Source organism: Mustela nigripes, chromosome 4, assembly GCF_022355385.1.
Source record: "Mustela nigripes isolate SB6536 chromosome 4, MUSNIG.SB6536, whole genome shotgun sequence".
NCBI classification, from domain to species: domain Eukaryota; kingdom Metazoa; phylum Chordata; class Mammalia; order Carnivora; family Mustelidae; genus Mustela; species Mustela nigripes.
In genome coordinates this window covers 93,099,276-93,119,828 of record NC_081560.1, presented here as the reverse complement: position 1 = coordinate 93,119,828, position 20,553 = coordinate 93,099,276, and the positions used below count along the sequence as shown (strand labels likewise).

General features: G+C 55.0%; 1 protein-coding gene across 4 annotated transcripts in view; it reads right to left on the bottom strand.

Annotated features, from left to right (window-relative positions):
- OGDH (oxoglutarate dehydrogenase) overlaps positions 1 to 20,553 on the bottom strand; it is a 53,373-nt gene that overhangs the window by 4,252 nt on the left and 28,568 nt on the right. For all 4 annotated transcript variants that reach the window (XM_059397123.1, XM_059397125.1, XM_059397122.1 and 1 more), the window contains 16 exons: positions 12,823 to 12,938; positions 8,723 to 8,877; positions 8,494 to 8,640; positions 8,323 to 8,413; positions 7,694 to 7,873; positions 5,841 to 5,969; positions 3,736 to 3,915; positions 3,231 to 3,383; positions 2,923 to 3,025; positions 2,661 to 2,789; positions 2,384 to 2,534; positions 2,038 to 2,165; positions 1,754 to 1,932; positions 1,334 to 1,405; positions 816 to 944; positions 367 to 439 (listed from right to left, as the gene is read on the bottom strand). In XM_059397123.1, coding sequence (XP_059253106.1) covers positions 367 to 439; positions 816 to 944; positions 1,334 to 1,405; positions 1,754 to 1,932; positions 2,038 to 2,165; positions 2,384 to 2,534; positions 2,661 to 2,789; positions 2,923 to 3,025; positions 3,231 to 3,383; positions 3,736 to 3,915; positions 5,841 to 5,969; positions 7,694 to 7,873; positions 8,323 to 8,413; positions 8,494 to 8,640; positions 8,723 to 8,877; positions 12,823 to 12,938 — 2,115 coding nt within the window. The remainder of the gene's footprint in view (positions 1 to 366; positions 440 to 815; positions 945 to 1,333; positions 1,406 to 1,753; positions 1,933 to 2,037; positions 2,166 to 2,383; positions 2,535 to 2,660; positions 2,790 to 2,922; positions 3,026 to 3,230; positions 3,384 to 3,735; positions 3,916 to 5,840; positions 5,970 to 7,693; positions 7,874 to 8,322; positions 8,414 to 8,493; positions 8,641 to 8,722; positions 8,878 to 12,822; positions 12,939 to 20,553) is intronic.

Genomic DNA, 20,553 nt, shown 5'->3' with positions numbered 1-20,553 from the left:
GGAGGAGGTGGGTTCCCCTGGCCCAGGGAGCCCGAGGATGTGTCCGCGGCCTGCCATCCAGGTGGGGTCTCAATGCTGAGGGCCCCAGAGGATACCCTCTGGGAGCAGCGGTCAGGCAGCCGGGGCACCCTGAGCTTAGGCTTGCTTCCCCGCCTCTAAACAAGGCCAGGGGTGCGCCCGGGTGAAGGCCGCAGACCCGGGGGGACACAAGACGCACGTTCTGAGCAAGTCATAAGCAAGCCCCGACTCGTTGGCTGTGGTGGTCACTGGTCTTCACCCAGTGACAAGGAAGGCAGCAAGAGCCACGGTGAGACCCTCGGGTGCAGGCCCTGAGCCCCACGGAGCGGCAGCCTGCCCCACACCCACCTGAGAGCATCTCGTCGAAGCTGGTTCTGGCCTCGGGGTGCCGCAGCAGGGACTTGGGGGTGAAGATGATGAGCTGGAAGGAAGCAGCACAGCCCGCGATGGACCCGGGGACCCGATGGCGAGGACGGCCCCTGCGCGCCTCAGACCTGGTACTGTGCCTCCAGCTCCGTGGGCAGGAGGGGCCTGGACGATGCTGCTTCCCGTTCAGCTGCTCGCGCGCTCCTCCAGGACGTGTCCCAGGCTGCTGAGCCCCGGGGCCCCTACCCCTGTGCCTGGGAGACAGCCCGCAGCCTCTCCGTGGGGTCCCCACCCAGGGCCAGGGCCCTTCACACAGCCTCCTCCTCACCACTTCACACCCTGCCTGGAGCCTGCTGGCCAGGACCCTGCGCCACCCCCCACCACCCGCTCCCACACCCATCCCCTGCTCGGCAGGGGCGCCCCGCACTGACCGGCTTCCGGAAGGGCAGGAGGATCTGGCGCCGCAGCACGTGGAAGAAGTTGCCGGGAGTGGAGCAGTTGACCACCACCCAGTTGCAGTCGTACAGCTGGTTGATGTCGAAGTTGGCCTCCTCCAGGTTCTGCGGCTCGAGGGAGAGGCCAGAGGCCAGCGGACTAAGCCCCTGCCACGGGGCTGCCCCAGGGACCCCGCCAGGAGCTCATGCTCTGGGTTCTCTGTCCCACTCCATCCCGCCCCTCCTTTGCAGACCAGGGCCACATCTGCACCCGGTTCTACCACGGGCCAGTCAGATTTGCTATAGAAACAGATCCCCGGTTACTGTGCCCAGTCGTACAGCTCCATCGACACCAGCCCAGAGCTGCCCGAGCTCCCTCCTCTAAGGCGTCTGCCTGAACCCAGCGCACACAGCTGCTCCTCACACGGCAGCGGGATGGGGACTCTCACTTCGGGGGCCGGCAGGAGCTGCCTACATGTCACCGAGGCCCAGTGTGCTGCCGCCACCCCGCTCACCGGTAGGACGTCTGGATCATCATTGCACATCTGCAGGAACCGCTCCGGCCGGGCAGAGGAATGTTCTGGGCCCTGGAACCACACACAAAAGTTACATCTCAGGAGCTCTGCAGAGTGGGAGCTGCACTTGCCTGGACTCAGGTCACTTCTGTCTGATAAACTCTGACTTGCACTGACCCGCTGGCTCTTCTACCCTGTCCCCTCCCCCAGAGTGTGGAGGGGCCCACACCCCGGCTCTGCAGGGTTTCCGACGCCTTGTCCTGGGATGGTCTCTCACAGGGCCTCCACAGCGAGGAGAGCAGGGGCATGTAAGCTGGCACTCCTGCTTCTCGGCAGAGGTACAGCAGGACCTGACACTGGCCCTTGGGGATGGGGCGCACCGCAACGGCCCCGCCAGCTTCCAGGGCCCGTGGGGCTCACCATGCCCTCCATGCCGTGAGGCAGCAGCAGCACGATGCCGTTCTGCCGCACCCACTTGGCCTGTCCTGGGCAGATGAACTGGTCGATGATGCACTGGGCCGTGTTGTGGAAGTCACCAAACTGGGCCTCCCAGAGGACCAGGGCGTTAGGGCTGGCCATGGCAAAGCCCAGCTCAAAGCCTGCAGAGGGAGGAGGCGGGAGAAGAGCGGACTGAGTGGGGGGTGGGGTGGGAACAGGTGGCGGGTGGGGTGGCGGGAGGAGGGCCCGAGGGCCGGGGCACTCACCCAGGACCCCGTACTCGGACAGTGAACTGTTGCACACGGTGTAGGGGGCCTGGTTGGGCCAGAGGTGGTTCATGGGGATGCAAGTCTTCTTGTCCACGTTCTGGTCATGCAGCACGTGGTGGCGGTGGCTGAGGCACGACACAGATTAGGGGGGCCGTGCAGCTGCGCCCTGCCCTGACACGCAGACCCGAGAGGCGGCCACGTGCTCCGCAGAAGGGCCCGCGTCAGAGCAGGGGAAGGCTGCTTCCGGGCCAACCGGTTTCTTCCCGAGAAACCCCAGAGCCCTCCTCTCCGTCCGCCGCGCTCAGCGCTGCCATGAGAACCCTGAGGGGGTTATGGGTGTTACCTGAAGGTGCCGCGCTCCACGTCCTGGCCGCTCAGGCGGATGTGGATGCCCTCCTTCAGGAGCGAGCCGAAGGCCATGTACTCCGCCAGCGCCCAGTCCACGGTCCTGTTCTTCACCAGCTCCCCACGGGTCTTGAGGATCCGGCTCAGCCCTGCGCAGGCGCAGCGCTCACCAGCTGCCCGCTTGCCGCCAGAGCAGCACCGCCGGTGGCCCTGGTGTCCTGCCCTGTCCTCCCCGATGGGGCCCAACCGCCCCGTGGCTCAGCGGGCATCCTCACCTCCGTGAATGGTGAAGTTCTCCACAGGCACGGAGCTGGCCACGTTCCCGATGTGCGTCAGGATGTCCTCCGTCAGGCCCGTGGATGGGCAGGTCATGCTCCTCGGCTGCCCGTCCAGGGTGAAAAAGCCTAGGACAGGGGGTGAGCGGACACGTGGCTGCCACGTGGGGCCCACGGCCAGCGATGGGGGTGGGGGAGGGGCGCAGGTGGGGCTGCTCGCTCAGTGGGGGCAGGGAGGGGTGGGGGTGGGGCCGCCGCTCACCAGGCCAGGGCGAGTCCAGCCAGTGCTTGATGTGCAAGATCTTCTCGTCCTTGGACCGGGCGAAGGCCTCCTCGCAGATCCGGTCGTACTTGGAGATCTCCTCCTGCAGGGGCGGGCACGGTGTGGCCGTCAGGGGTGCCCTGCACAGGGCCCCCAGGTGCATGACAGCTCTGAGGCCCGGGAACAGCTGGCCATGTCACAGTCTTTGGTCCGGGCAGCCGCGTCTGCCGGCCATAGGCCTGCTTGGAGTCGGAGACCTGTCCCTGCAAGCCTGTCCCCACCCTCCGTGAGCCGGATCTGGGGCACACCTCATACTCAGGCTGGTCGACCACGCCCTGGGACACCAGCAGCTCGGCGTACTTCTGCAGCACGGGCTTCTGCTTGCGGATCTGCTTGTACATGAGCGGCTGCGTGAACATGGGCTCGTCCATCTCGTTGTGGCCGTTCCGCCGATAACACACCTGCACACGGCGCGGACACATGGGCATCAGGGGCCCGCCGGCACCTGCCCGCTCTCCTGCACGGCGCCCCAGCGTACCTCCCCTACAGTCTAGACCTTCACAGCTGAGTCACTGTCACAGATGAAACGAGGGACCTGGGGACACCCAGCACAAGACCCCAGCTTCCTTCTTTCCTGGTCTGGCTCACCCAGGCTGGGGCCTCAAGAGCCCTGGAGAAGGGCGGCCAGGGGACCGCGGGAAGGCCCTTGGATACTGGCGGGTCTGTGGTGTGTGGGAGCCCATGTGGGGAGCAGCACTGCGAGTCAGTCTGCTGGAGGCCGCCCCTCCTCTCCCGCACACAGAGGCCGCTCACCAGGTCCACCACCACGTCCTTGTGGAAGGTGCTCCGCCACTCGGCTGCCACCTTGCACACGTACATAACGGCCTCTGGGTCATCCGAGTTCACGTGGAAAATGGGGGCATTCACGACGCGGGCCACGTCCGTCGGGTAGGGTGAGGAGCGGGCCATGCGTGGGTCCGTGGTGAAGCCGATCTGCAAAGGATGCGCTGCTGGGCGGGGCCGGGCGCAGCGCCACTAGCCAGTGGCCACTTGGCTGTGCCCGCCTTCCGGAGTCCCCAGGCAGCCGTTCAGGACTTTTTTTTTTTTTTTATTGTTTTATTGTTTCCTATTCTGCAAATGAACTTCATGCATGTCCAACACACAGTTTGGAAGTATAAGAAAATTATAATTTAGGGGCACCTGGGTGGCTCAGTGGGTTAAAGTCTCTGCCTCGGCTCAGGTCATGATCCCAGGGTCCTGGGATCGAGCCCCGCACCGGGCTCTCTGCTCAGTGGGAAGCCTGCCCCCCACCCACCTCTGCCTCTTGTGATCTCTGTCAAATAAATAAGTAAAATCTTTAAAAAAATTGTAATTTAAACAAAGCTACGTATCTTTCCGCCAGCGGCAGCATAAATATTTTGATGTTTTCTTTGCCCATGTACGTGTAACACATATTTAAAACTTCTGACACCATTCGTAATTTGGCAGTTCGCTCACTTAACGTGAGGAGCTAACATTACAAGTTTCTTAGAAAGGAAAAGTTAAAGCCTTCACAGCAGTCCTTACTTTGTCAATGTACTACAAATTCTGTATTCATAATTGAACAACCTGCATTTCCTGACTTCTATGAAACGCCTCAGACAGACACAGTATGATAATACCACAGCGGTCATGCCTGAGCTCCACAAACGTGACCTCTCTTCTACAGCGGGACCTTGTCAGCCTGGACAATACTCACTGTCTTTTTACGCTTGTCCCTGCTTCACAGTTTTTTTTTTTTAAAGATTTATTTATTTATTTATTTATTTATTTGACAGACCCATCACAAGTAGGCAGAGAGGCAGGCAGAGAGAGAGAGAGGGAAGCAGGCTCCCTGCTGAGCAGAGAGTCCGATGTGGAACTCGATCCCACGGACCCCAGGCTCATGACCTGAACCGAAGGCGGAGGCTTTAACCCACTGAGCCAGCCAGGCGCCCCTAAAATTAGTATTTTAAGGGGTATCTGGGGGGCTCAGTCGGTGAAGCGTCTGCCTTTGGCTCAGGTCATGATCTCAGATTCCTGGGATTGAGACCCGCTGCTTCTCTGTTGGGCCCCCAGGCCCGTTCATGTGCATGTGCACGCACTCTCCCTCAGATAAAGAAAAAATATATGTAATCTTTAAAATTAGTATTTTAAGAGCATATAAGGCCATGAGAAAATAGCGAAAGGAGTAGGAAACGGGAAGAACACGCAGGGTTCCTTAAAGAAGGATAGCCACCTATACGCTCGTGGGGCTGGAAGATAACACACCAAGGTCACATCACCATCTTCAGTAACAGGGTCAAAATCTCTCTTCTGTCTTACGTTTTTAAAAATATTTTTATTTATTTGAGAGAGAGAGGGAGAAAGAGATAGGTCACAAGTAGGCAGAGAGGCAGGCAGAGAGAGAGGGGGAAGCAAGCTCCCCACTGAGCAGGGAGCCCAATGTGGGACTTGATCCCAGGACCCTGAGATCATGAACTGAGCAAAAAGGCATTGGCTCAACCCACTGATCTCTCTTTATTTTTATTATTTTTTATTTTTTTTAAAGATTTTGTTTATTTGTCAGAGAGAGAGAGCGAGCACAGGCAGACAGAGAGGCAGGCAGAGGCAGAGGGAGAAGCAGGCTCCCCGCTGAGCAAGGAGCCCGATGTGGGACTCGATCCCAGGACACCGGGATCATGACCCGAGCTGAAAGCAGCTGCTTAACCAACTGAGCCACCCAGGCATCCCAAATCTCTCCTTTTTAAAAACATGTTTCTGGCGCTGTCCCCATCTTTTATAAAAGAGCCACCTTTAGAGCCCGAGAACTGTCCTAAATAACTGAGACGCGTCAGACGGCCGCAGAGCACAGAGTCCTCAGGAGGTCTGCGGCTCCCTGGCCCTGGGGCCCCCGTTACCTGGTTGTTGACGACCACATGGACAGTGCCGTGAGTCGTGTAGGAGGGCAGGTCGCTCAGGTGGAAGGTCTCATACACGATGCCCTGGCCGGCAAAGGCGGCATCTCCGTGTAGGAGGATGGACATGACCTGCGGGCACGCGAAGGAGACCCCAGATGCAACACAGCCCGGCTCACCACGGCCATAAGGCACACCGACGCTGAGTCGCAATTTGCTTTTCCAAAAGTAATGCATTCTGAGATCATTTCCAACTTATAAATAAAAACAAAGTGGCAGAAGAACACAAGACCCCCCCAGCCCCACTGGGCCCTGCCCTGCTCCAGTGGCATACCGGCCAGTCCACCACCGTCTGCTGCGGAGCCCACGGATGCCACACCGGGCATGGCCTGTGGGACCCTCCCAGCAGGAGAGCAGTGCTGGCCGGGCTCCACCCAGGAGCAGCTCTTCCCTCTCCTATCTCCACAGCCTGGACAGGCCTTCGTGACCAGACCCAGGACAGGTGCGCTCCACACTGGGAGATGCCCCAGCTTGCCTGCCCCTTGCTGGAGGGCGTCCCTGTGCTCACCTGGACAATGTCTCCCTTCCACTCACTGTTTACCCCTCGGTCATGAGAACCTCTGGGTCCTGCTCCTCACTAACCCCTGCCCGGTGGCCGCAGCAGCCTCTCCTGGGCATTGCTAGGTGTCCCTCCTACGTGGATCTGCTGGTGTTCCGCCAGAGCCTGCCCCTCTCGTCTGCTACTCCCACTCCCATGTGCTCGCGCTCCTGTCTCATTCACCCCCCGGGCCTGACTCTCATCACAGTACAGCTCCCACTGTCCCACGCTTGGTGTGAGGGCCCCGTGTTGTCTGGACGGTGGCCCCAACACAACCTGGAAGGAGACGGTTCTCCAGGAGCCTGGTGCCCCCAGCAGGGATGGCCGGTGCTGCTCAGGGTCTGCGTTCATAGGAGGACGCAATGCTGCCGTGTGCAAACCGACTGTGCTGTGCTGTCTTCCCTCCACATGCACAGGCATATCCTAGACCGTGAGACCCCGCTCCCGCAGCCCCTGCTAGGAGGAAAAAGTCTCCCCTGTCCTCTCCAGGGGCAGAATCTGGATCTCGTGAACAGAACCCTGCATGTCCTGCCTCTGGCTGCGGGGATGCTCCCTGGGACGGGTGTGTTCAGGGGCCTCCGTGGAGGGGTGGGTAGGAAGGCCACGAGAGTCCTGCCAGAGCCTTCTCCACACACGCTCGGCCTCCTGCTGTCGGGTGCTCTGGGGAGCCTCCCGCCTAGATGGCCTGGGGAAGCCACACTGGGGCCCTCGCCAGGTGGCAAGGCTGTCCCCGAGGCTCCCTCAGTGTGGTACTGGGTGCTGACACCACGGGGCCTGGCGCTCCTTGCATCTCATGGCGCCCCAGTAAGCTGACCGTCCTGCTGCACCCCGGGGGCTGCATCCCCACAAACATCCCAGGGCCCACCTGAGTCAGGCCCTGTCTTCTCCCAGGTCACAGAACAAATCCGGTCACATGCACAGAGAGAATGTAAGCTTTCTGAGACGTGGAAGGTCGTGAAACAGACTCCAGCTCCCTGAGCTCTCAGCTGAGCAGAAACCAGCTAACTGTCAGACTTCTGAACGAGTGGCGAGGACAGGCATGAAGGGTCTGGATCCATGGTTGGGGGTAGGCTAGGGTCAGAGCGGCTCCCACACAGAGGTGGGTGCTCGAGGGGCGGGCTGTCTGCACCGGGAAAGAGCCCTCCCGAAAACCTGAGCCTGGCAAGCACGCGGGCTCCCCGGCCTCTCCTGGCCGCACGTCTCACAGCAGGCCTAAGGGCTGCCACCATCTGGAGGGTGCAGTGTCCTTGCGCCTTACCTTCTTCCCCTCAGTGTCCCCGCAGTAGAACTGCTCCGCCTTCGTCTTGCCCATCACCACGGGGTCCGCAGCCTCCAGGTGGGATGGGTTTGCCACCAGCGACAGGGTGATGTTCCTGTCGGTCACGCGGTTGATCCGCCGGTGGTACATGCCCAGGTGGTACTTCACATCCCCAGAGCCCTGGCACACAAAGACAGGGCTTTACTCCTGGGATGAAGGGGACGCTTGGGTGTTCGACCCCTTTGCTCTGTGCTATTTCTATTCCCAGATCCCCCCCATTCCTGAAGGTTTCTTCCCAAGGCTCCCACCCATGGCCCCAGGAGAAGGGCCGTGTCCCCAGTGGGAGGACCGGGACCCAGGGGCCACCACCCATGTGATGGAGTGGAGGCAGCCAGCTCCTGCCAGGGGGTGACTGTCCTGAGTGAGGGTGGGGCTGAGGGTCTCGGGTGGTAGGGGTCCAGGGCTGAGGGTCTCAGGGCGGGGGTCCGGGGCTGAGGGTCTCGGGTGGGGGGGGCCGGGGGGGGGGGGCCCGGGGGGGGGGGTCCGGGGCGGAGGGTCTCGGGGGGGGGGGGTCCGGGGCCAAGGGTCTCGGTGCGGGGTGGGTCTCGAGAAGAAAACACGCGCCTCACCTCGTCAGCAGCTTCCAGCTTGGAATCGAACTGGCAGAAGATCTGCTCCAGCTCCTTCCGGATGACATTGGCAAGCACGTTGAGCCGTCCCCTGGGACACAGAGGCAGGTAAGCCCAAGGCCAGGGTGCTGGGGACCGGTGGGCATGGTCACCGGGGCAGCGGGCACGCACCTGTGGGGCATCCCCATGATCACGTAGTCTACCCCATTCTCGCTGGACTTGTCAATGATGGTCTTGAGTGCGGGGATCAGCACCTCGCACCCTTCCAGACCGAAGCGCTTCTCGGACGACCACTTCCGCTGCAGGAAATCCTCAAACCTGGCCAGGGACCGCCATGTCACCTGGGCTGGCGCCGCTGCCCACCCTCCCGGGGAGAGACCAGACAGCGCACAGCCCGCACCTGGTAGACCGCACGAGCCGGGCCAGCAGGGTCCGCTTCTCCTCGTTGGTGAACTGCATGATCCCGGGCGTCTCGAACTTCTGCCGGATCCACTGGCACTGCTCCAGGTCGTTGATGAACATGAACTCCACACCGATGTGCTGACAGTAGGCCATCTGTGCAACACACACCCCTCCCCGTCAAGGGCTGCTCCCCCCGTGGTGTCGACTGCCCACCCAGCCCAAAAGCTGGCGGGAAAAATGTCCTCCCTTCCAAAGGCAATGGGGCCAGCTGCAGCCCGGGTTGCGGCCTAGGTCTGGCGGGTCATGCTGAGCCTGGCAAGCAGGGAGGGGACAGTAAGAACCGTGGGGCCAAGGTTTTCCTTTGTGTCAGGAAGATGGAGGCACCAGCCAAAGGACGGACGATTCTGGGAAGCCAGCTTCCTTGACCTCAAGGTTAGACTGTGGCCAGTGCCACAAGACAGAAGGGACCCGTGCTGCCCATGTATGACAGAGCCCAATGGCCACTCAAGACTCCTAGTTGTTTAGATTTTAAATTCTGCTTTTAATAATTGGCCCCTCCTGGGAGGCCTGGGTCCCACAGAAGTGTGAGTGCACACATTACAAAACAGAGGACCCTGAGCAGGGCAGCTGTGTCCCACCCATGGTGCTCACGTGACAGCTGGGAAGGCGGCCCTGTGTCCTGTGGGATGCGTGGGCTCAGTGCAAAAGAAGCTAGAGTGGGAGAGGACAGGAAAGCCACAAGAGCGCCTGGCTTCAGGTGCGGCCTTCGCAGGGGCCCGCGCCTTCCTGAGACAGGTGAACAGGGCCCCTTGTCCTCCTTCATCCACAGCTGTCCGGGTGACAGCAAACCCCACATCAGCTCTGGAGTTAAAGAAGGACACACCCTGGTGTGGCAGAGGGAGGCTTTAGAGACTCCCCAAACCATCTCCGGCAGCTGCACTGCCTGCGCACTCAGACCACCAGGCTTTGCTCGGAGGGTGCATCTGTATTCTGCTGGTTTTCACAAGAGACATGGAGTCGGCTGGCCAGGTGCAGGACGGGGATGTGCCCTGGACCCCTCACATGGGTCTTCGGAGCAAGGGTGGGCATCTCTGCAGGTGGCTCCATGATCGTGAAACAAAGGAAGGTCTGCCTGAGCTCACAGTACCCACCGAGCACTATACACACCAGCATCCCGGCCTAGAGAGGAAGATTGCGTCTAAGGATGAAGAGAAGTGGGGCTGGAAGAGCCTTGGTGCCTCTCTGAAGACATGTCACCAGGAGTGCAGGAAGTCTGGGGGCCGGCCTGGCCTGCCGGGCTGTCCTCCCTGACTTCCTGACTTCCCAGTCAGGACTGGCTCCTGCTGCCAGAGCTTCATGGTCCCAAGTCCACTGGGCCGCAGGAGAAGTCACATGGCCCAGCCAGAGGGCCTGTGAGCAGGAGCCCTCCTCCTCTGCCAGTCTGAAAAGGTTTTCCTGGGGCCCAAATCTGGGCTGCAGGACAGAGGGGAGTGAGATGGAGGAGGGAGCAGAGGGAGCTCAAGGAAGGGGGAAGGAAAGAGAAAGAGAGGAGGAAAGGTAGGGGAGAGAAGGGGAGGGGAATGGGGGAAGCAGGAGGAGAAGAGGGGATGGAGAGATGATGGGGGGAGGGGAGACAGGCAAGGGGAGGGAAGGTGGGAGGGGATGAGGAGGGAGGAACGTGGGGTGGGGGTGAAGGGATGGAGGGAAAAGCAGAGGAGGACAGGGGAGGGGAGGCAGGGAGGGAAGAGAATGGGTGAGGGAAGGAGGGAGGGAGGAAGGGAAGGGAGAGGACAGGGGGAGGGAAGCAGGGGAGGGAGGGAGAGAAGTAGGGAAGAGGTGAGGGAGGGGAAAGGAGGGGGGGAGGGAGGGAAGGACGGGGGAGGGAGAAAATTGGGAAGATGGAAGGGAGGGGAGAAATCTGCAGAGAGATGGGGAGGGAGAAGGTGGCTCCTTGTACTCCAGGGGCAGCATTTCCCCGACTTGAACAACTTAGGGGCTGGCAGGAAACTAGGAGGTGGAAACTGCAGACACTAGTGTGCATCCACCACCAGGAGCACAAGTTTAGCTATTGACTTGGACTCACAGTTACGGGGCCCTGGGTCATGTGTTGTTTTTCCTGTTCTTGGCTCAGTCCCCAGGAGAAAAGGTCATGCCTTTCCAGGCACGGATTCTATCTAGCAGGACACAGCGTGAGGGCAACTCGAAGCCACACCTGCCCCAGCTGCTCCCAGTGGCCCGAGCCGGCCCGCGGTCCCAGTGGCTCATGCCAGCAACCTGGTGTGCACACATGTGTGTTAACACACACATCATGGTCAGCAACTTTGCCCAAATACCTGGAAGCCATGAGCATAGCACACAGGCTGGGACGTGGGCACCCTGGGGCCGGGGGAGCTACGGCCAAGGTCCCCCAGCCAGAGCCTGACTCCTGGGCTGAAAGTGAGAGCCATCAGACTCTGGCCCTCCAAAGGCTGGGCTCGGGACCACGGGGACCAAGGCCGAGGAGGTCAAGCAGGGGGCTCTACACAGCCCCGCTCTGCTCTGCAGGAAGTAAAGTGCTGAAGGTGCCCCGAGGAGGGGGCCAGAAAGCCCCTAAGGTTTCTGGCTTGGAAGAAGGGCTGAGCTTCCCACTGGAGACTGTGTAGGGGTAGGGAAGGAGGGGCAAGCGCACTGTGCCAGCTCTCCTGCTGACCAGTCCAAGCTCTGCTTTCCAGACAACACCAGCACCAGATGCCTGGGACACCTGTGGGTGGGGCTTAGATGCCCTGGGAACGTGACACGGACAGACTTATCCGGAGAAGGACTGGTCTACAAGGGGTGCCGTTTCTGGGGTCCAGACCAGGGGAACCCCTAGCTCATTATTGTCCCAGAAAAACAACATGATCATGGGGCGAATTTACATTTTTCTAATATGAATGAAGGAACTCTCAGACTCTATTTGGTCAATGTATCAAAACATTCTCTCTCTGGTACTTAAGTCACTCAGATATTCTGCGTGCTTCCAGAACTCAGCGGCCCCAAGGGGCTGCTGGCCACGCTGGACAGAGCGGGTCTAGACACTGCTGTCAGTGGTGAGGCCAGCGCAAAGGGAGGAAAAGGATGATGCTGGTCCTGGGTAGGTCCATTGGGTAATCCTGCCCACCTCTCCCCATCCCTCCCCGAGGCCCACACCCCTCCCCATGTCCACACCATCATGTTGGCACGAGGTCTCCAAGTCTCCTCATTTCCCCAACAGCCCGTGGGGAAGTGATGAGGGCCAAGCTGAAATACTGACACCATGGGACGCTTGTCACAAGTTAAAGACAATGTCCCCAACAGACACTCAGACTTTTTTAGGCCACCACAGCCACGAGTGACACCAGCAATCGGATTCTGCTTTTCTGACCAGACCCCACTGGCTGCAGCAGGTCCCCGTTCATCAACCCCCGAGTCCCGGACTGGGGTGTGAGCAGCAGTGCTGGTGCCTGGCTCAGAGAGCCCCGCTGCTGGGAGTCGTGCAGCTGGGGCTTGCCAGGAACGCCAGGTGCCGCCTGCGGTCCAGAGTACGTGCCCCACAGCGCGCTGGGTGACAGCATGCTCCCTTCTGGGGAACCCCATGCCAGAGTTCTTGTTTCCTCTGTGTGTCTTACTAGGTAGCGTGGGCACCGACCCCCCCACCCTCTATGGATGAGGGGCCGGACAAGGTGGCCGGCAGCAGAGCCCCGTGACGCAGCTCCATGCAAACCAGGTCCCGAAAGGCGAAGGGAAAGAAAACAGAGGAAGGGTGGGAGAGCAGACAGACCTCTGTCTGGAGTGGGGAGCCCCGCTCCAGCCGTAGCCCAAGGCGCCCGGTCCCAGCTGGCAGAGCACGGGTGCTGGGAACCCCCACACCGGACATAAGCTCCCATGGGACCCAAACGCACAGAGACACTTTTTCTCCTCTGCGCTGGATGGTAAAAATAAAAAGCATGAATTTTTACCTACAAGAGAGCAAATAAGCTCCCCTTTCTTACACTTTTAAATGTGAGAGTCCCAAGAGAAATGACCACCCTGTTGGGAGGCCCCGTCAACACAGGCTCCGGCAAGCGCACACCACCACTGTGCCCGCCGCTGCACGCTCACCTCCAGCCGCCGGATGATCTCTCGCAGAGGAAGCGCCGACTCTTGCCCCCCGATGAACGTGGTGGTGGGCAGGTGGAAGACCTTGTCCAGGTCAGACTCGTCCAGGCCGTAGAACCCTGCAGGGGTGTGGAGAGACGGGCACAGCCACACAGAGGCCACAGTTTAAGGAAAGGGGAAGGGATTCCCCGGAGGACAGAAAAGAGAAAAGAAAAAAATTCATAAAAATCTCTGATATACATGAAAATAAGTAATAGTTTACAGCCAGAAACACACACTTGAATAACAAACAGAAGCTGAGAATATTGCCAGCACCGTAGCTAAACAAGAGTAAATCCGTGTTACACGTGTGTCAGTCCTGAGCATCGTAATCCTAACTCAGAAACAGATGCACTGCAAGGTCCCGGACACACAGATTCGACTTGGAAGGCACTGGTGAATGGATCGGAGAGCAAAGGAGAAGTAGTTCAGGAAGGAGCATAGGCAGAGACTGAGGAGCTGGCGTGGGGGAGCCCTGCGTCCTGTGTGAGGACAGGACGGCAGCCGGGGGATGGAGGCAGGGGTGACGGCCGCCCCCTCTCCGAACCGCCCGTCTGCACCTGTCCTGCACGGGGTACTCGGCAGGCCCCCCAGCCCCCGCTAACACACATCCACGGACTAGTCACCAGAACTTCCCACAGTGCCCGCTATGCAGGCGCCTCCTCTGACAGCGGATCTCAAACTGACCCAAACGCAGGCGAAGGGCTCCTCCTCGGGCATGATGGTTTTGTTTCCTGTCACAGTGACTGTCACGAGTAAAAGGCTTGGAGGACTGCCGGGTGACAGAGCAGACTGGGCTCCTGCCAACCTTGAGAGCTCATGCCGGTGGGGGTCACACCAAAATGCCGGACGCCAGCAGGCCACAGCCCGGGACACCCAGCTGCCAAGGTCACACTCTGTCCCGGTTTTGGCCTAAATGCTGACGGAACAGAGGGCCGGGAGTCAGCCTCAGGCTGTGGCAGGCAGAACCCAGGAGGTCTTATATCTGCAGGCCCCACTCCAGGGCTGACACCCCGTCAAGGTCATCGGTCATGGGGGGACCAGGAAAGTCCAGGTGTTCCCATCCAAGCTGCCATGGGGACCATAGCCCTAATGCATTTAACGCTTTAGCACACATTTTTTAAGTCTTAAAAGCAAATTCTATTTCCTAAACCCTTTTGGCTTTCTTGAAACAAATGCAAACTGGCAAGCTTTTTCATGTTGGGGCAGTGTCAGCAGCAGTGGCTTGGGGAAAGGCACGCACCCCTTTCCTGCTGTTCTATCCAGAATGAGGTCAGGCCACCACACAGTTCTGCTGAGGCTCTGGGAGCTCACCAGCTAGCTGGTGTTATTTACGGAGGACAGTCAGGATCACATGGGGGGCATTTTCCCCAGATGATGAGAACAGGCATGCATACTCTGTTGGAAATGCGCTGATCTAGAGAGCCTCAGCATGGTAGGACCCACCCAGCATGTGCGCGGCTCCTCGCCCTGTCAGTCTGCACTGACCAGTCCCAGGCTGTCCTATGGCTACGTTCTTTAGTCACAGAAGAAACTGACTTTTGGACACCTGCTTCCGGGAAGGTGGAGCAGACATATTTCTAACTGTGCCCCACGAACTGCAACTACAAAGCCCAGACACCAGAGGTAAAACAAACACAGTGCAGAAGAAGGCTGACCAGCCAACAAGGCCCCCAGATCTCCTTCTGGGCTCTCACACCCCAAACTTGGGGCAAAGAACAAGCAACCTGAGAACTCTTCCAGATACAGACAAAAAGAGCCCCAGTGAAAGCCACTCTCTCTAAAGGGTCAGGAAAGGGGCAGCGGAGCAGGGCCGAGAATTCAGACAATGACCACTCTATTCTGCCCAAATATGCAGTACACGCTGCAGCCCAGTCACACCCCTGCAGGCTGCGAGGCACTCCAGCATCCAGCTCCATCACAGGGTTTCAGGGAAGGCCCAACAGGGAGCCCAGACTTGCTCCCCAAGAAGTGGATGCACCAGCCTACTTCCCCATCCCAGCATCAGCGGAGTCCGTGGGCACTGGGGCCCCTCCCTCCAATGGCAGTGTTTAGACAGGCCCTGCTGTAACAGACATCGGAGTATGATTCTAAGTCTGATAATACCCAAACATCCCGGTTTCTATAAAAGAATCCCTCACAACAAGAACCAGGAATCACTCAGACTGAATGGGGAAAGATAACCTATGGAACCAGCTTCCAGTAGCACGGACACTGGAACTACCTGCTTGGGGCTCTCCAGGAGCTATCCTCGACACTTCAGTAAGCACTCAGAATATGACAGGAACAGTGGGCAACTGAGTGTCTACAAAAACCGAAGATGCATAAAGGACCAAATGGGAAAGTCTGAAACTGCAAAATGTAATCACCCGAATTAAAGTGGGCAGGTGGGGTTGAGGGCAGAGGCAAGGTCAGAGGACCAAGGACCCTGAAGACAGAACAATAGAGATGAACCAATGTGAACAACAGAGAGAAATGAAGAAAGCCTTGGGGACATGAACGTAAAACAAAAGCCTTCATGTTTGTGCACAAGAATCCCAGAAGGGGAGGAGGGAGAGGGAAGATGAAAAAAGGGACCTGGAAAATAATGGCTGAAATGCCTAAAATATGGCCAGAGACTTCAACCCACAGATCGAAGAACAGGGTGAACGCCCAGGAGAAACACAAAGAAAACCACGCCAAACATGGCATAATTACACTGCTCAAAATTAAAGACAAAGAAAAAATCTTGAAAGCAGCCAGAGTAAAAGGAGGGAGAAACCGCTTGAAGGCAGAGGGTTTCTCATCAGGAGCCGGAGTGCAGGGGAACACGGGTGCACACTTTTTCAGAGACCTGTGTCTAGGGATGACGCCCTTTAGGAATGAAGGAGAAATGGAGGCATTCTCAGTTGCAGGGAATGGAAAGAGTCTGTCACTTACAGGAATGGCTACAGAAAATTCTCTACAGAGAAAGGAAATGACATCAGAAGGGATCTTAGACATTAGGGAGGAGGAACATGGAATAAAAAGGACAGGTTAATAAAGCAGACTTCCGTTCTCTTCCTGGGTCTTTTAACTTAGGGCTGATGGTTGAGGCCAAACTATGCCACTGTCTGATGTGGTTCTAAACACGTAGAGAAAATATTTAAGGCAATTTTATTTTAAATGAAGACAATAAAGGGATAGAGAGGAAGATACACTGTCTACACTTCATTTGAACTCATAAAATAGCAATACCAGTAGATTGTGATGAAATGTAGATAAAGAATATCATACCTAGATAAGCACAAAAAAGACTGAAAGCAACTACTAAAAACACAAAAATATGACCAAAAATACTATATAAAAATATGAAATTCTAAAGTATAGGCTTAAAAGCCCATCTGAAGTCAGGAGAAAGAGGGCAGAAAAATGAAAAAGAGAATAAACAGAAAATAAAGAACAAGATATTAGACTTAAGCCCCAGCATATCAATAATTACATTAAATATAAGTGATCTAAATATACCAACTAGAAGACAGAGACTGGCAAAATGGATTAAAAAAAATGAACAAGGACTCCACTAGATGCTTGTCTACAAGAAATCCACTTCAAATATAATGACATAGACAGATTAAAAGTAAAAGGATAGAAAAAAATAAAAATGTAAACACAACCAAAAGCAAAGGTAGCTGTATTATTATGAGATATAGTAGACATCAGAGCAAAGAAAATTACTAGACGCAGTGAATAGCATTACGTGACGACAGGTCAATCCACCCGGAAGACAGGAATCCTAGCCGTGCATGCACCCAATGATGGAACTACAAATAACATGAACCAAAAACTGAGGACAGGAAGGAGAAACACACAGGGGTGCCTGGGGGGCTCAGATGGTTAAGCGTCTGCCTTTGGCTCAGGTCATGATCCCAGGGGCCTGACAATGGGGCCCCGCATCGGGCTCCCTGCTCAGTGGGGAGTCTGCTTCTACCTTTCCTTCTGCCATTCCCTCTGCTTGTACTCTCTGACTCCATCTCTCTATCAAATACATAAATAAAACATTAAAAAAGGGAGTGAAAAAGGAGAAATAGAGAAACCCACAAGTATAGTTGGAGACTTCAACTTTTCTCTCTTGAGAATTCATTGAAAGAGTGAACAGAAACTCGCCAAGGATACAAGAGTCAACAACCACCGACCAGCAAGCTCTAACGGGCATTTACGGAACACTGCACCCAACCACAGCAGAGTACACCTTAGTCCCAAGTGCCCTGGGGCATATGGGAAGACAGACAATTCCTGGGCCATAAAAACTCCTGGTCAAGTTTAGTAGAACTGAAATCATACAGAGTGCATTCTCTAACCAAAATGGAATTAGACTAGAAATCAGTAAGACAGATAAAGGAAAATCTCCAAATTACTGGAAATGAAACTACACACTCCTGAACAATCCATAAATGATGGAGGAAGTATTACAGGGTATTAACACACTGAACTGAATGAAAATGAAAATATGATACCAAAATCTGTGTCACAGCTAAAGCAGTTCCCAGAGGAAAATCTCAGCAGTAAACACACACATTACAGAAGAGGCAAAGTCTCAGGGCGCCAGAGTGGCTCAGTCACGTAAACAGCTGACTCTTGGCTTCAGCTCAGGCCATGCTCCTGGGGTTGTGAGATCAGCTCTGGGTGAGGCTCCATGCTCAGCACAGAGTCTGCTTGAAGTCGCCTTCTCCATCTACCCCTACCCGCCACGCGCAACAGACATGCACACTCTCTCTCCCCCTCTCTTTCTAAATAAATAAAATCTTAAAACAAACACTAACAGAGACACAAATTACAGGTATCAGGAACAAAACAGGGTAGCAATACAGACTCTGCAGATATTAACAAGATACTAAGGGAATCCTATGAACCACTCTCTGTAAGTACACTTGACAAGTCAGATGACAGCATTCAGAGAACAATACAAACGGCCATTACTTGACCCAGTACAAAGCAATTTGCAAGAGCTCTACAACCATTAAGGACACTGAATTTCTAAATAAAAAGAAACACCCATGTGTTCTTGCCGAAGAAGTCTACCAAATGCTTCAAGAATAATTAACACCAGCTCCACATAATTTCTTTCAACACAGAAAAGAAAGAAGGAAAAAAAAAAAAACCCAACCACAATAATTCATTTTATGAGGCTAGAACTACCTTGATATGAATGGCAAAGACAGATGAGAAAAGAAAATTACAGACCAACATCCCTCATTAATATAGATGCAGGAAATATGTAGTTGCAGCAATATTTTTTTTTTTTAAAAGATTTTTATTTATTTATTTGACAGAGATCACAAGTAGGCAGAGAGACAGACAGAGAGAGAGGGGGAAGCAGGCTCCCTGCTGAGCAGAGAGCCCGATGCGGGGCTCGATCCCACGACCCTGGGAACATGACCTGAGCCAAAGGCAGAGGCTTTAACCCACTGAGCCACCCAGGTAGTTGCAGCAATATTTAAAAAGAATTCAGGACTGTGACCAATGAAGTTTATTCCAGTGATACAAGGTTGGTTCAATATTTGAAAATCAATCCGTGTAATCCGCTGTACTATCATGTTTAAGAAAAATCATCTGTGTCAACAGATGCAGAACATTTTCACACTTCTTCAAAATAAAAACCGGCAAAAAAATATGAATAGAATGGAACTTTGTCAACTTGATAAAGAACATCTATAAAAAAATCTATAGCTAATACTAAATTGGTGATGAAGGACTGAGAGCTTTCCCCCTAAGATCAGAAACAAGGTGAAGATGTTTATTCTCAGCACTCTTACTCAACAGTGTTCAGGATTCTCGCCAGGGTAATTAGGCATGCAAAGGGAATAACAGGAACACGGGTTAAAAAGGAAGAAATAATTATTCCTCTTGTTAGATGGCATGATTCTCTACACAGAAAATTCTACAGAACCTACTCCCCCCAAAATAAAGTCCTAGAGTAAGTGAGCTCAAGTAAGGCCACAGGATACAACATGAACACAAAAATCCACTGTATTTCTAGAAATTAGTAATGATATGTAGACACTAAAATTAAAAAGAAAAAGAATCTTGGGTATAAATCTAACACGACATGTCCAGGACTTACACAAAAAGTACAAAAAACTGGTGAAAGAAATAAAAAATGATCTAAGTAAACAGACAGGCATACTAGGTTCATGGATTGGGAGGCAATGGAGTCAACATGCCAATTTTCTTAAAAGGATCTGTGGATTTAGCACTGCTGTCACCAAAATGTCAGCAACTTGTGTGAATAGACAAGGCACTTCTCAAACTCATCTGAAAGAGAAAGGCCCTAGAACAGCCACAACAGTTCCGAAGCAGGAAAATAAAGCTCAGTAGTTAGGGTAACCAAGAGAGTTTCAGTGGTGGGGGAACAGGTACAGAGACTATAGGAAAGGATCGAGAACCCAGGGACAGATTGGTGCAAGTCAATCCAACTGACTTTTGACAAAAATGCAAAAGCAATTCAACAGAGGGAAGAAAAACTTTCCAGGTGTTGGGGCAACCGGACAACCACAGCCAAAAAACTCCCCCACAAAACCAACAACAACAAAAAACCCCTCGACCTAAAATTCAGTTTTTATCCAGAAACTAACTCAAAATGGATCATAGATTTAAATGTAAAATGCAAAACTGGAGAACCATTAGAAAAATACATAGAGGGGTGCCTGGGTGGCTGAGAAGGAGAAGTGGCCAGCGGGATTTCAGCTGAGGTCATGATCCCCGGGTTGTGAGACGGAGTCCACCATCAGGCTATGGGTTCTGCACTCAGTGTGGGTCTTCTCTCTCCTTCTGTCCCTCCCTCCACGTACACTCTCCCTCTAAAATAAATAAACACATCTTAAAAAAAAAGAAGAAAAATATGTAGATGAAAATCACTGGATTCTTAGGTTTGGCAACAAAAGCACAATTCATAAAAGGGAAAACTGACAAACCAGACTCCATCAGAATTTAGAATTTTGCCCAGCAAAAGACCCTATTAGCCAAAGAACGGGAACAATGCCAAGGTCCTTGAGTGAACAGCGACGTGTGGGACACCCACGGAGAGGGTTATGCTCAGCAAGAAGGGACAAACCAGTGTTACAAACCCACCTGGCTTGAACCCCAGAAAAACTGGGTTGACTGAAAACTGCCAATTCCCAAATGTTATACACTGTAGTCCCATCTGCATAACGTCCTTGCACTGCCAAAAATGCTCCAGAAATGGAGCCCAGGATCGTGGTTGCCGGGGCCGAATGGGAGGAGGATGGAGGGAAGGCGGGTGTGGCTAAGGAAGGCTACAGGAAGGCCCCGACTGGCCTGGCCAGCACCCTGGTGGGACGCGCTATGGTTTACAGGATGTCACCATGGGACGGGCCTCAAGGCAGGAGGATCTCTGCGAATTCTTACAACTGCCTATGAATCCACAATGATCGTGAAACAAAAAGTGTCATCAGAACTGGGGTCTCACAGCTGTGGTGAGATGGAGGAAAAAGAGAACTGCCCAGGACCACCTAGCATGGAAGGAAGACTAGCCACCAGGGGCGTGACAACAGGCAGATGGACCCCAGCCCTCACTCTGGATTCTTCAAAGTGTTTTGCCCAGAACCACAGGTCACTGAGGATTCCTTATGTCATGAAGTAAGTTTCTATCAGTACTTTAGTTGTCCTTCAAACATGGGAAGATCAAAAGAGAATCTTGTCCCAAATGCCCCAGAA